At 56.1% G+C, this 14,713-nt stretch overlaps 4 protein-coding genes across 4 annotated transcripts in view; 2 read left to right on the plus strand and 2 right to left on the minus strand.

Moving 5' to 3' along the window:
- The window catches only part of GUITHDRAFT_147480 (hypothetical protein), a gene marked incomplete at both ends in the record, with an annotated part of 5,052 nt that extends 843 nt beyond the window's left edge, over positions 1–4,209 (plus strand). Inside the window, 9 exons of the mRNA XM_005821007.1 lie at positions 271–919; positions 1,300–1,665; positions 2,018–2,176; positions 2,235–2,262; positions 2,311–3,196; positions 3,268–3,295; positions 3,347–3,394; positions 3,438–4,010; positions 4,189–4,209. Of these exons, the coding sequence (XP_005821064.1) occupies positions 271–919; positions 1,300–1,665; positions 2,018–2,176; positions 2,235–2,262; positions 2,311–3,196; positions 3,268–3,295; positions 3,347–3,394; positions 3,438–4,010; positions 4,189–4,209 (2,758 nt within the window). The remainder of the gene's footprint in view (positions 1–270; positions 920–1,299; positions 1,666–2,017; positions 2,177–2,234; positions 2,263–2,310; positions 3,197–3,267; positions 3,296–3,346; positions 3,395–3,437; positions 4,011–4,188) is intronic.
- A 520-nt stretch (positions 4,210–4,729) lies between these two features.
- GUITHDRAFT_119755 (hypothetical protein) lies at positions 4,730–7,088 on the minus strand (the record flags this gene model as incomplete). Its single annotated transcript, XM_005821008.1, has 5 exons — positions 4,730–5,019; positions 5,241–6,019; positions 6,083–6,355; positions 6,402–6,546; positions 6,596–7,088. The coding sequence occupies 5 exons, from the start codon at positions 7,086–7,088 to the stop codon at positions 4,730–4,732; spliced, it is 1,980 nt and encodes a 659-aa protein (XP_005821065.1).
- A 1,352-nt stretch (positions 7,089–8,440) lies between these two features.
- PetC (plastid Reiske Fe-s protein) lies at positions 8,441–10,035 on the minus strand. The gene is made up of 6 exons (XM_005821014.1): positions 9,965–10,035; positions 9,385–9,470; positions 9,187–9,338; positions 9,030–9,127; positions 8,731–8,889; positions 8,441–8,627 (listed from the first exon to the last, which is right to left on the minus strand). Exons 1-6 carry the CDS (start codon positions 10,025–10,027, stop codon positions 8,499–8,501), a joined length of 687 nt encoding a protein of 228 aa, XP_005821071.1. The 5' UTR covers positions 10,028–10,035; the 3' UTR covers positions 8,441–8,498.
- Positions 10,036–12,718: 2,683 nt separating this feature from the next.
- Positions 12,719–14,200, plus strand: GUITHDRAFT_147483 (hypothetical protein; the record flags this gene model as incomplete). Its single annotated transcript, XM_005821009.1, has 9 exons — positions 12,719–12,885; positions 12,941–13,136; positions 13,305–13,405; positions 13,452–13,526; positions 13,574–13,640; positions 13,696–13,748; positions 13,781–13,832; positions 14,006–14,059; positions 14,183–14,200. 9 exons carry the CDS (start codon positions 12,719–12,721, stop codon positions 14,198–14,200), a joined length of 783 nt encoding a protein of 260 aa, XP_005821066.1.
- Between the last annotated feature and the right edge of the window lie 513 nt (positions 14,201–14,713).

Below are 14,713 nucleotides of genomic sequence, written 5' to 3' on the forward strand. Positions count from 1 at the left end.
TGCCTTCTTTCATCGCCGTAGGTTTCTCCGGCCTTCCCACAAGAAGGTGCCGCTTGGATTGATACTCTCTACAAGAGAGCATTTCTTGGCAGTTTATGAGGAATTAGGCAGCCTCTCCTCCCCGGGCGGACTCCCCTCATCCACATCCACCTATCGAGATTAGTAACAATCTTGAGGATATGTCACAGACACATGAGAAGAGGAAGAGGAGGGTGTCCGAGGGGGAGGGAGGAGGGAGGAGGGAGGAGATTCTGACTTGGGAGTTTCCAGGATCATGTGCGAGAAAGCTGCGATGAGGGTGAAGGAGGAGGCAGAGGCCTTGAAGATGCGATTGGAGGAAGAGGCGAAGAAGCGGGAGATGGAGAACGCAGAGAAAAAGGAGAGAGAGGAGAAGGAGCAGAAAGAGCGGGAAGAGAAGGAGAGGGAGGAGAAGGAGGAGAAACAAGAGCTGGACGAAGAAAAGTCGGAAGAGGAGAAGGAGGACAAGGGAGACAATGACAATGTCAGTGATGCAGACAAGGCAAGCGATGAGGCCAAGACCGAGGAGCAGGAGCAGGAGCAGGAGCAGGAGCAGGAGCAGGAGCAGGAGCAGGAGCAGGAGCACATTCCAGCTGAAGACAAAAACGGAGGAGGAGACGACATCGGAGAAGTAGGGGATGGTGAAAGGAGGATTGAGCGGGAAGAAGATGAAGCGATGCAGAAACATGGAGGAGACTGGAGGGAAGGGGAGGAACAGCAGGATCATCGATGGGACGTGGATCCAGAGATGAATCAAGATGGAGAAGTTGAGGAGGAGAACGTGGAAGAAGAAGGCGCACAGGAGGAGAAGGAGGCAGAGCAGCAGCAGCAGGAGGACGATGGAGAAGAAGAGATTTCGTTCAAGAGCGTGAGCGAAGGTCAAGACTCGCCTGCAGATGAGGTGAGCTATGGCTCCTCTCCCAGGCTTTCTTTCTCCTTCCTTCTCCCTCCCCTCTCCTCTCTCCTCTCTCTCCTCTCTCCTCTCTCTCCTCTCTCCTCTCTCCTCCCCTCCCTTCCCGTCCCCTCTCCTCCTCTCTCTTCGCTTCCCCTCTCCTCCTGTTCCTCTCCTCTCTCCTCTCTCCTCCAATCCCTTCCCGTCCCCTCTCCTCTTCTCTCTCCCCCTCTCCGTCTTCTTATCCCCTTCTTTCTCTCTTCGCTCTTCTCTCCTACCCTCCCTTCTACATTTCCCTCCCTTCCCCTCCCCTCTCCGTCAGCTCCTCTGCTCCTCTCTTTCTTCCCCTTGCTCATATTTCCTTCATCCTCATTTTCCTGCTCCTTCAGAGTCTTGCAACTCTCCCAAGTTTGCCGTGCAAGTGCTCGAGTCCGGGCGAGGAGGAGGAGGTCATCCTTCAGCAGGAGAAGGACGAACAAGAATCGCCCGTGCTGCTTGAGGCAAGCAACGAGGAGAAGAGAGTTTCCAACAAGGTTGATAATGAGGAAGAGCAGCAGCAGGAGCAGCAGGAGCAAGCGGTAGAGCATGTGCAGGAACAGCAGCAGAACCAGGAACCGGAACAGGAAAAGGAACAGGAACAGGAGGAAGAGGGCAGTGAAAGAGCTGCTGAAAGAGCTGCTGGGTCAGCCGAACTGAAAGAAGAGGAAGGAGCTCGCGATCAGTGGTCGACCGTAGGGTTGAAGGAAAGCGACGAGGTGAGACTGTTTCATGCCTCCCATCACAATCGCCCTCGTTTCATCTTACTCCTCCTTCTTCTCCTTCTCCCTCTCCTTACCCTCCTCCTCCTCCTCCTCCTCCACCTCCTCCACCTCCTCCTCTCCCCCTTACCCTCCTCGTCCTCTCCTCTCCCCCTTACCCTCCTCCTCCTCCTCCTCCTCCTCCTCCTCCTCCTCCTCCTCCTCTCCTCCTCCTCCTCCTCCTCCTCCTCCCCCTCCTCTTCCTCTCCCCCTTACCCTCCTCCTCCTCTCCCCCTCCTGCCTCCCCCCTTCCTCCCAAATCTTTCTTCTCTCCACTCCTCTCCTCTTTAGCCCTCACAATTCTCCTCAGAGTCTCGTTGACCTTCCAAGTCTCCCGTGCAAGTTGTCGAGCACAGCAGGAGAGGATGAGGAAGAGGAAGAGGACGAGGAGTCCAGGCAGGGCCGAGGGGAGGACGAGTCGTTCTGCCCATCGGCATGCGCAGCATCAGCACTGTATGAAGAAGATGTTGTGAGTTGAGAGAAATGTCAACAGTCGAGAAGGAAATGACCATGTCTGTTGTTTGCAGATCATGATCCCACAGCCATCTCATCATGGTAAGAACTTCTGCTGGAGCTAAACGAAGAGATGAGATTGTTGAGCAGGTGAAGATGAGCACGGAGACATTCTTGGCAAACAGCAGGAGCAGGAGCAGGAGCAGGAGCAGGAGCAGGAGCAGGAGCAGGAGCAGGAGCAGGAGCAGGAGCAGGAGGGCAGGGAGGCTTGTCTATCTGCCTCACAGCAAGTATGCATGGAAGGAAATGAGCTGGTGATGGTCGGGGGTGAGACGTCGAAGAGCGAAGAAGAGCAGCGAGGAGATGAGGCGAAAGAAGCAGACGGGCTGGAAGGAGGAGAACACGAAGACAAGCAACCGAGACAGCAGGACGACGAGGAAGACAAGGAGGAGGAGAGAGAAGGGGAGCGAGAGGAGGACGATCGGCAAGGGCAGCAGCGGAACGAGCAACACCAGGACGGAGCTGAGGAGGAGGGAGGAGACGGAGATGAAGGGCGTGGAGGAGGCCAGTCAGAGGAAGGCAGACAAGGACGAGAGGGCGAGGAGCGAGATCAGAATCATTCTGAACTGCAGACGAGCATGCAAGGAGCGCCGCATGAGCTCTCAGCTATCGCTATGAGCCCCATCCCCCGTCTCAGCTGCCCTTCCCCTGGCTACCTTCAGCTGGCGATGCGGGGGAACAACGTGGAAGAGTTTCAGATGGGGAGCGAGACTGGGATGGAGGAGAGAGGAGGTGGGAGGCGAGGAGAGGAGAAACAGGAGGAGGCTCGGCAGGTTGCAGGAGGAGGAGGAGGAGGAGGAGGACGTCACGACGAACAAGTCAAGATGGAAATGATAAGGAGAAGCCTGGTGGAGTTGCTGAAGGACATTCAGGAGATGCAAGATATAGTCAATGTGCAGCAACAGCCAACGATGGTTGTTGAAGAAGTGGAGCAAAGGGAGGAGAAGCAAGCTGATGATGATCGTCGAGTTGACACGTGAGTAGAGATGGACTTGTTTGAGAACTTGTCTCAGGCGTGTTGTGTCTTCTGACTAAGATGTTGTTCAGACATGCCCAGGGAGGTCAGGGGGTGAAGGTGAGATGAGAGTGAAAGAAGACAAGAATGAATGTTGATGTTTGGCTGCAGACATTCGCTGATGTCTCGTCGTCGGCTGCTCGCCATGCCATCAACATTGTAAGGCTTCTTCTTGTTGGTTTCGATCCTCATGGCATGTCAGGTGAAGGAGGAGATCCAAAGGATCGAGAAGCTGATCAGGAAGCTGGTTGCGCTGAGAAAGAAAAGGGGGGGGGGAGGAGAGAAGGAGCAGGAAGAAGAGGAGGAGGAGAAGGAGAAGGGAAGGGAGGACGAGAAGAAGGGGAGTGGGGAGGAGCAGGAGGAGGAGGGTGGGGTCAACCAGCAAAGGGGAGCGGATGCAGCAGACAGGCATGCCAAGCATACCTTCGCAAATCTCAAGCTCCTTCCCTTCAACCCCCGGGTTATCGTCGCGCACGTGGGACAGGCGAAGCAGAACATGCTGCATGCTATCAAGGCTTCAGCGGGCGATGGAAATGCGCAGGAAGGGAAGGAGGAAGTGAGAGAAGCAATTCAGCCTGTGGCGAGGCAGGAGGAGAGCAAACAGATGGAATTCTCCGCCATGAGCTCTGACGCCGACCAACAGCAAGAGGAGGAGGCAGCAGTGGTGGTGGAGCAGGCAACAGCCGCCACAGCAGCAAGGGAGGAGGAGCAGGTGAAGGAGGAGGAGCAGGTGAAGGAGAAGGAACCCGTTGCTGCAGAAGAGTCAGAGGAGGAGGTGAGCGAAGGAGAGGAGAGGAGAGGAGAGGAGGGGAGATGAATGGAGGGGGGAGGAGGGAGGGGGGAGAAGGAGACACTCGCGTTCAGCGAACTGACTTCAATCTTCTGTCTTGTCGCAGAAACGAGCGAAGGAGGAGGAAGACAAGATAGCTCGGGTGCTGCTGATGATGCAGCAGGAGGGTTGGATGCAGGATTGAACGCGCCCCTGGAATTTTCAACTTTTGCTCAGGGGTTTCGCTCCTGCTCTCAATCTGCGCATGTGAGCGTCTAACATACATATGAATGAAAGATGGATCATAACGGATCCTGTGTAGGAGATGTTGAAGAGCAAAGTTCGATCTGTTTGCAGAGATTTACTCTTTCTCTCACTCAATCACTCTGTTTTACAGCTTTACAAGTAGAAGCACCGACGCACACAACAACATTCCCATCTGACACAGTTGCTATCTCAACCGCCAGCAATCACTTTCTCATTCAACTTGCAGATTCTTGTCCGGACTTTTCGGAACCACCGTGCCCATGAACTCTCTTCTTCCTCAATTCCATCCCTCCACTCCTCCCATCCCTTCCCCTCGTGTTCATACAGCTTCCTTGCTCTCCGCCCTCCCTTCCTCCTCACCTCTGAACCTGTTGTCCCGGTCTCCTCCCTCCTCCCTCCTCCCTCCTCCCTCCTCCCTCCTCCCTCCTCCCTCCTCCCTCCTCCCTCCTCCCTCCCTTCTACTCCATAGTCTTCCTCACATGCTCCAGCGCAGCATTCTCCGTCTGCTGCCGCACTAGGATGTCCAACGTCTCAACGAGAGGAGCGACGGTCGTGACGAACATCTTCTCGATATTCGATATCTTGCTGTCCATGTGCTTCTGCATCTTTCCGATCCTCCCCTGCAGTTCCTCGTACATCTCCCGCGCGTCCATCTCCGAGATTTCCCTCTTCTTCTTCTCCACGTGCTCCGCCAGGTCTTGCAGCGCACTGTCGTTGAGCCCGTGGAAGTGATGCTTGTTGTCAGCGTCTGAGGTTGCAGGGTGAGGGTCGACGCGGAGAGGAGCGGAGGAGCGGGAGGAGATGGAAGGAGAGGAGAGGAGAGGAGAGGAGGGGCGTGTGCGCGTATGGGGGAGGCAGAGGCAACAGGGGATGCAAGGGACAAAGGAGCTGGAGCTAGGATTCGGACAGGCAGGAGCTGCTGGCAGGAAGTGGGGATGGAAGGGAGACAGGGAGGGAAGGTTGACTGACCGACCGACACGTCCGTCTTGACCTTCTGCCCTCTGATCCACGCGACCAGGTCGGAGGCGAGGGCAGCAGCTGGGGGGAAGGAGAAGCGCCAGCGGTCCTTGCGCTCCTGCATGACCTCCCTGTACGCATCCAGCAGGACTGCCACGAAGAACCTGACCATAATCAGCACCATCCAGACCTTGAAGGAGATGTAAAAGATCGGCCCCAGCAGCGGCCCGGCTGTCCTGAACTGATCGTACTTCATCCCCCCGAAGATGAAGCGGAAGCAGGAGGCAAGCGCGACCCCGAAGCTGCGCAGGTCGTGGATCTCCGTCCCGAAGGCCAGTAGGCCGACATGGGCGAAAGCGAGGAGGAGGAGGAAGCCGGACAGGCACAGGCCCAGCAGGGGCCCAGCAGCCCTCAGGAGGGTCTGAAGGATGACGCGGGCCCACGAGAGCTCGTTGAGAAACTTGAAGGAGCGGAACCAGAGGAACCAGGCGAAGACAGCGAGGAAGCCCTCCGCCACGTCATACCAGTAGACAGCGTCTGCTAGGTTGTAATAGATCCTGACGCTGGGGTCGAAGTTGAGCGCCTCGAACTTCATTGCTGCGACTGCACGGAAGACAATGATGAAGAAGACAAGGAGGTAAAGGAATAGGTCGTAGATGTCCCAGGGAGACTGCCGAAGGTTGACGTCGAAGTTGCGGAAGAATAGGTATTTGTCCAGGGCATCCATGGCAATGAGGAGCAGGAGGGTCACTTCAAGCCCAAGAATGGTGAAATCTTGAGCTGAGTGATACCTGCGGTACGAGAACAGGGTTCAGCTCCTGTCTACTCCCCGCCCTCCTCTCTCCTGCCTTCACCTGATGAGCTTCGCAGTCCTGACGCTGTACGAGGGGATCACGGCCCCGGAGGAAGGGAGTTCCAGTATCGCTTGCACCATCACGAACCGATTGAGAGGAGGGTTGTAGAGGAAAACCTCCACCAGCACCACCCTCGTCCTGTAGTCTATCCACCCCGTGCTCTCCAGGTCACCCAGGACGGCTTCAGCCAGCGTGATGCAGGGGACGGTCTTGTTAGCAAGTGAGCAGTTGGCTCCCGGAAACTCTTGCGCGTACCCTCCCGATGTGTAGTACCTGAAGACGATCAGACAGACAAGGAGGAGAGCAGAAGGACAGTCACTTGGTCCCACTGCTGAACGAGGGCCAGGATGATGTGAAAGTGTAAGCCTTCGCCCACTCTGGCTCTGTGTAGAAGGGGCCGTAGCCCTGTTTGTCCTCGACCTTGGAGGAGTAGTCTGCCGCGCAGTCTACTATCTCCTTGGCTCCTACAAGTTCCAAGTCAGCTAACACCAACGATGGACCATCGGTGGCAACCTAGGAACTGCTGCGGGACTGTACAAGTCGCCCTTTGCACTCGCTTCTGTCGCATGCTCACAGTTCCCGCTATCAGGTTGTGCCCTGCTACCAAGTTCTGATCCCCGACCTCCCACGGATCTCCCCTGAACCAGTCTTGCATGTAAATCGCGTGCATGAAAGGACCTTTCATCCAACTCCAGATGTCGGAGACAACACTGATGTCAACAAACTTGGTGCCCGTGAACGAGGCGTTGAGATTGAACTGAGAATGGTCTTCCATGAGGAAGACAGATTGCATAGACCAAGACAGAGCCTCGTAGTTGGGGTCATCCGATGGGACCAGCGTGACAACACAGAATATGATGACGAAGACAACATGAGCGACAAGCTCTCTGCCTAACCTGCTGTTCTTGGCATGCTCCGTCAACGCCTTGAGCTTCTTCTTCACGATGGACTTGGAGCTCGTCGTAGCTCTTGATGCTGATCGCTTGCTGCTTGTGCCTTTATCCATCTCCTTCCCCTTTCCTTGTTCTCACCTGTTCAACTATCTTCTCTCCTCCTCTCCCTTGTTCAACTCTCGGATCTCTATCGCGGTGCCATACGGCGCCCAAAACTGGCCAGTTGATTGGCCGTTACAACTGAACCGTTACATCCATCAATCAGCGCCGCACTATGGCTGGGGGTGAGTTAGCCGCCTTGTCGGACTGACAGCTGGGTCGAGCGGCTGTGTAAGGCTGTGCGGACCATGGGTGGGCTGGGCTCCCGCGATCAGGCTGGAGGATGGCGCCTGGGAGATCGTTCCAGGACATGTCACAAGTCCCTCTCCTACCGTTGCAGTCACTGCTACCCCTGCGATGCAAGCTATGGCCATATACACATGCGAGAACTGCGGCGGATGTCCCTCCGCAAATTTTCACCCTTCTCCACCAACATCTCCTGCATCTTTCAGTTCCAACCGACTGTCATACTCTCCACATGCAGGTTTCCCCTGTTCGCGCAAGTACACGTCTGCAACAGTCGCACAAACTCTGCCTGGCACTTCCTTGCAAAGGAGAAAAAATGTTTCTCCTTCTTGTACCAGGGCAGCGAGTTGATGCTATCTTCGCATCATGGCAACTCTGTGCCAGGAACCCTTCCATCGAAGGAAATCGATCTTGAGACAGTATAGGCACAACTTCCATTTACTCTCGGAAGCAAGGTTGAGCTGCCTGTATTGTGAGATTTGAAGATGAAGCATATTGAGGTAAGCAGAATCCCTCGTGGTGGCTGCCAATAAAAAGCTGCAATCTGCACTTCTGATCAAAAGGATGATGGGGAAAACATAAGTTGAGATGTTATCTGACGGAATGATATATACACAACTTGAAGTTCAACACATTAGCACCACTGCATCACAGAAAAAACTGCTTCGAACTGCAGTCAGTAACTTAACGTAGATCAGTGAAAGCATCCGTCCGTCCCTACCGAAGAGCGCATAATTATCAGTTCAGGAATATCTTTCATTCCCATCAAATATATCTGCTCCAATCGCTGTCAGTAAAGCGAGCATTTTGCTCTGCTGCTCAGAGGAACAAGAACACGTTGGGGGTCTGGGTCACCATGTAGACGAGGCTAGGCACGTAGGGGGTTAGTAAAGGAGGTGTACGCTACTCGGTCGCATCGTCCTGCTGGAATAGAAAAGCTACTGAATGCTTGCTTGTCACCTGGCTGATCAGTGCATCCGCTCATGGTTTGAAGCGAACTCTTGCTATTTCACCTGCATGCGTTTCAACCGACAAATCGGTGGGGACAAAGAAATTTAAGATTCAGAACTGCTAACGTAGATTTGGTGAATGGAGGATCACGAAACTCTCACAACAACAGTATTTGCAAATCACTTCCATCACTTTATTGTTTATGTCGAGTTTCTACACGTTGACGCTTAAGCCTTCCACCAGGGAGCAGTGCCAGTGCGGAAGTCAGTCTCAGTCCAGGAGGAGAGAACGACGGTTCCGTCCTGCTCGCCACGCTTGGCGAGGGCAAGGGAGAGGGGAGCGGGTCCACGGACAACCTGAGTTGATAAGTAAGAACCAAAAGAACATGAGCAAAACCGGACAGGAAGTGAAAGGTGGTATTGAGAAAGAAGAACGGATTCATCCGGCGGAAGCTCCTACCTTGCCGTTCTTGTCGTACTGGGATCCGTGGCAGGGGCAGCAGAACTTGTTGGCGGCCTTGTTCCAGGGAACAACGCATCCCAAGTGAGTGCAAACAGCGTTGACAGCGAAGTTCTCGAGAGCCTTGTCATCGTTGACGATGAGGTAGGTGGCATCACCCTGTCGATGCTGTCAAACCGCCGAAACTCTGCAAATCCTTCCTCTTCTCTTCTCCTTACACTGCTCCTGACCTCCCTACCTTTAGTCCCGCCCGACCTCATCCTACTCCAATCTTTGCCCTCAACTCTCCTCCTCCCCACCTTGAGGCCCTGGACGAGGGAGCGATCTCCAGGTCCATGGGTCTTGAGCCAGTTCTCGATCTTAACGTCGTTGCCGAGGGCATCCTTGGCGACAGTGCCTGGTAGGAGAACAGCCGTCAGCCCTCAACCACCATCAAAGGTGCTCCGAAATGCTCACCGCCACCGCCACCGCCAGCCTTGGCAGGGACGAGGTAGGAGATGAGAACAGCGGGGAGAACGAGGAGGGGGCCAGAGACGGATCCGAGGAGGAGAGCGTTCATGAGCTGGCGGCGGCCCATGTCGGGCACGAAGCCATCGCTAGCGCTCATCCTGATTCATGGTCAGCGGTGCGTATAGAGAATGCATCGTCTCTCACTTGGGGGCGACTCTGCTGGAAGTGCGAGGAGCAGAGCGAATGCGCATGGAGGCATCGGCCTTGGCGAGGCTGGCGGGACCAGCAACCTGCGCATGCAAGTCAGTTGCCCAAAAACCCCGACGAATAACTCGTCATCAAACTGAAATGGCTGTGAACAAGAAGCATGGGACGAGTGATATGACGTGGGAAATTGTGGAGAGTGTTGGAAATGGTGTGAGAAGCGATCGAGTAAGGAGGATGTTGAAGGAAAACACTTGGATCCTCTGACCCTCCACATTCTGCGACCCCGCCCTCGTGCCACCCCTCGACCTACCCATGCTCACTTGATAGTATCACAATACATGAAGCTAACACATCCTCCCTTCTCTCTTCGCATTGGATCCTCTTCTTCCATCATCCATGTTCCAATGCTCAGCTCCCTCCCCATCAGATCAAGCACACACCCCTCGACAAGTCTGGCCTCCTCGTCATCGAAATTGATATCCCCCTTCATCCCATCATACTGAACCACAGCCTCTGAGGAGATCCTGACTCTGTCTCCTCACTGATGGAAGCGGGAGGAGGAAGAGGAGGAGCTTACAGGAGCGACGGAGAAAGCAGAAGCAGCGCCGACGAGGGCAGCAACAACGGTAGCTCTGAGCATGACGACCTTCCGCCCTCCCCTCCCGCACCCTCCTTTAAACCCCCGGGGGGTGTTACCCCTACCCCCGGTCACCTCCATTTCAATACGGGTACTCCAATAGATTGTAGCTTACCTAAGACGGGGTCCTAGGGGAATAGTCTTACCTAGATTATCACCTACCTCCCTCGTTGGGAACACCCACCCTTGTACGAGTGGGTTATGAAATCGTTATAGAACCCTGAAATTCTTACTGTACCGGTGCGATTGATATGAAACTACCCCACACTTTCTAAGGAGAGGACTTACACCCCACCCACTTGATTCCGAAAAAGGATGAAATACCCCCCGTCGTGGTTACCCAATGAGGCAGGGGTAGTGAAATTCGCTGGATTGTGGGGGTAGTAAATGTCAGGGGGTGGGTACGACAATGCACGATGACCCACATGAGGGACGGAGGGTCACGTGCTGGTGACCAAGGGGGTCATATGTTTGTGTAGGGTAGGGTACTTTGATTACCAGAAAATCAGGGGGGTGGGTGGCAGGTCAATGTATGAGGGGGATGATAACAAATGGAGTTCAGGTGGGTGGGTACGGTACTTAGAGTGGAGTGCAAGGGGGTGGAGTGTAATCATGGGAGCTGACGAAGGGGTGGGGGTTGAGAAGGGCATGTATTGTAGGGGTGGGATGAAACTTCGCCACGAAATGAAGGGGGTGGTTCTCCTCCCAAACTTGTATCAAAACTACGAAACGATGAGGCCGGGTGGGATGACAATAATATTGTGGGTGGTAGGGTAGAGAAATTTAAAGGGGTGGGGTCATTGTGATAGACGGGAGACGGTGGGGTTAGCTTGAGATACGCATCTGAATTGAAGCAGAGGTGGGAGGGTGAGGGGTACTTCATTCGAGAAAACATATTTTTCAGCAAACCATTGGGGTGGGATAAAAATAAGTGTGGGTAGGGTGATGGATTTGATCAACACAGTGTGAGAGCACTGGGGTAATTCTGGTCAATATGACGGGTACTTACCATTGCATGGGTCCTTGTACCCATGTTCCAGAGAAAGAGGTACCCCCAATCTCTTACTGACCGTACCCAAGCCTTGAACTACCCCTATGTCAATGCTACCCACCCCACCTACGCGTTGGTCCATGAAACGGCCTACCCCCACCCCGGCTACCACTGCACTCTACACGAAGCAGATGAGCGAGGCGGACCGGCGACCAGCTAGAGGTATAAAGCCGATTTGATAAATTGCATGGACGTCAGCCTTTTTGATAAAATTTTGCTCCTGAATTTTGAAATATAAAGGTTAATATTTCAAAAATTACTTATTTTGACTCAAGGAACTTCCATTCAGTTTATTATTATGAGTCACTACACGAAAGCCGCCCGGCCCGGGGCGGTTCAACGTGTTGGCCCGTACTGTCGGGTGACCGTGCTAGTGACGGTCAGCCCCCGCCTCCGCCGTCACTCAGTCACTCAGCCTCCGTCACGGTGATCGGATGACGGTCCGATACGGTCGTCAGCGGCCGCCGCCGAGCTGGCAGTGACCGGCGTACTGGCACGCCGGTACCGTACGGTACGGGCCGGCGGCGGGAATCATGACCGCGGGCCCGCTGAGCCCGGCCGCGGCCAGGCTGGCAGGCCGCGGCCGCGGCGGCCGGCGGCCCGGCGGGGCCCGGGGGGCCCGGCCCGGCGGCCCCGCCGGGAGCCTGAGCAGCCCCCGGTCCGGCTGGACGGCAGTCACGGTCGGACCCGGCGCCGGGCCGCCCCCGGCGCGGCGGGCGGTCACCCGACCCGCGGAGTCCGGCGGCCCGGGCCGCGGGGCCCAGTCACTCCGAGCCCCGGGGCCCAGGGCCGAGTCCCGGATGCCACCGATCAGCCGACCGTCCGCGAGGCGGGCCCTGCCACGTCGGACGGTCCGATCCGATCCAGCCTCCGAGGCTCCGACCCGTACGGTACTGAGGCTCGGATCGGACTCCCGAGTCCCCGGACCGTACGGCCAGCGGCCTGGCAGTCCGATCGGCCCCGGGTCCGGCCGCGCCGCGCTCCGACCGGGCCGCGGCCTGAGCCGCTCTGCGGCTCAGGCTGGTCACCGCCCGGCGGCCACCGTCACGTGGCGCGGCTCACTGAGTCACGCGCCCGGCCCGGGGCCGCCGGGCCCCCCCGGGGGCCCGGGGGCCTTCACGGTGATTATAGCCGGACCGTGATCCGAGACCCCGGCGGTCACTAGTAGCCTAGTAGTGGTCTTAACTTTGAGTAAGGTCAGGGTGACACCGCCCGGCCGCGCGGCCAGGCGGCCGGCCCGGGGCCGGGCCCGGCACTGCGCAGGGTCGGACTCCGAGGGCCGACTCGTCAAGCACAAGAAAGTCTATGTTGATGGATAAGGCTCATCATGGGAGAGGGAGGGAACAAGAGAGACGAGAGGGGCAGAGGGAGGGAGGGAGGCAGGGAGGGAGGCAGGCAGGGAGGGAGGGAGGCAGGCAGGGAGGGAGGGAGGCAGGGAGGGAGGGAGGGAGGGAAGCAGGGAAGCAGGCAGCGGATTGGTAGGAGAAGGAATGAGCGAGTAGTGGGAATGAATGAATGAGAGAAAGAGGGTGACCGTGTTCATTTGTGAGTGAACGAGCTTGCAGAAGAGCTCGGGAGCTGACATGTGAAGACGCGGGTGCGGGATAGAAGCGGGAAAGTTCACCGACAAGACGCCATCTGCCATGTCTTCTTGGCTCTTGCTGTACATCATAGTCCTGGCCCTTGCCAGCAGCTCGACAGCCTACACCATCTCAGATTGCAGTGCCTTGGTCTCCTTCTACCAGGCCATGACCGTCAACACCAAGTGGACCACCTCGACCGGCTGGGTGACGACGGATGACTGCTGCTCGTAACATCTGCGACCGTTGTAGGATCTGCTCTCCTTACCGAGCCTTCCTCCGCAGGTGGTATGGAGTCACGTGCTCGTACTCCACAAGGAATGGCACTGGGTTCGGCCCTTGGGTGTCTGCGTTGCAGCTGCCGAACAACCAGCTGTCAGGGTACCTCCCTTCCTCCTTCAGCCTCCTCTCTCGCCTTGAGCGCCTGGACCTCTCGCACAACAAGGTCAAGGGAGACATCTCAGTACTGCTGCAGATGAAGGTGCCACGTCATGGTGCTTGGGAGGGAGAGGCAGTGGGAGGGAGAGAAGGGAAGGGGGGTATGCGGGCGGGAGAGAAGGGAGGTGCCCGAGAGGGAGAGAAAGGAGGTAACTGGGGGGAGGGAAGGGAGGTACCTGGGAGGGAGGGCCAGTTGAAGGAGTTTTTTCAGGCATCTTCTGTGTGCATCGACACGGCAACGAGCCAGATACCCGACACCGTATTCGAGTCAGCCTGCAACTCCGACCTCAACTGCCTCGGGGGCGTGTGCAGGTGGGAAGAGGAGGTGCGGGGAGGAAGGAGACTGATAGCTCGGCAGTGTGGTGGGAGGGTTGAAGGAGATTCGGCTATCAGATAACATGCTCAACGGGACTATTGGAGAGGAGATATCCAAGTGAAGGAGGAGGAGAGAGACGAGGCTGACGTGACACGTCCTGGCAGCTTGTTCAAGACTCTGACGATCTTGGACCTGAGCGCAAATGAGCTGACTGGGCCCATCCCCGCAATGGTCCTGACCTTTGTCCTGCTGGGTCGTCGGATGTGCTGACAGTCCCTGGTGACAGATCGGGACGCTGACGCAGCTAGTCGAGCTGAACCTCTACTACAACCAGCTCAGGTGAGCCCGCCCGAGTCTCGCTGTGTTGTGAGGTTGTCAAACTCCAGCGGGCCGATACCGGAGATGATTGGAATGCTGGTCAAGGTGAGTGAAGACGATTGAGGACGGAAGGATGGTGTCTATGTGAAGATATCGATGATATAATGGAGAAGATATCGATGATATGATCAATGGAGTTTTTGATACGATGAGGGTACATGATAGATCATGAGATGAGAGGGAACTGCTATTAGCACGAAGATAACGACTCTCCTCAGTTGAAATACTTGAATGTCGCCTTCAACCTCCTCAACGGAACCCTCCCCTCCCAGGTTTGCTGCTCCTCCATGATACTCCGATCCCTCTCCTCCCCTCTGTTCTCACCTTTCGCTCCCCTCTTTTCCTCTGCCTTCCCTCCTCTCTCCTCCTGGTCCCCCATCACACTTCCTCTACAGAATCTTCCCCCTGTCTGATCTTCTTCTGATCTCCATCATCCCATTTTCTCTTCCATTCCCAACCTCTCCTTTCCTCCTTCGCCTCTCCTTCTGCACTTTTCTCTGTCCTCCGTTCTCACTTCTTTGAAGATGGTCAACCTCCAGCGCCTTGAGCAGCTCGACCTCTCAGTCAACAGAGTGCGTGCCTCCCCTCCTCCTCTTCCTCCTCCTCCTCCTCCTCCTCCTCCTCCTCCTCCTCCTCCTCCTCCTCTTCCTCCTCTTCCTCCTCCTCCTCCTCCTCCTCCTCCTCCCTCGCCCCCGCCCTCTTCCCTCTCGAAGAAGTTTATCTCTTCCCGGATACTCTCAATCCTCTGCGCATTTGTACTCTTGTCTCGTGTCCTTCCCCATCCCTTTTCTCTCTTCTTCCTCCTCTCCCTCCTCCCTCCTCCTCCCTCGTCTCTCTCATCTCCCTCCTCTCCCTCTCTCCCATTCTTGACAGCATGCTTCAAGTTCGTCAACGGAATTCCTGTGGACATGGGCGTCCTCATTTTC

The sequence above is a fragment of the Guillardia theta genome (genome assembly GCF_000315625.1).
Source record: "Guillardia theta CCMP2712 unplaced genomic scaffold GUITHscaffold_156, whole genome shotgun sequence".
Classification (NCBI taxonomy): domain Eukaryota; class Cryptophyceae; order Pyrenomonadales; family Geminigeraceae; genus Guillardia; species Guillardia theta.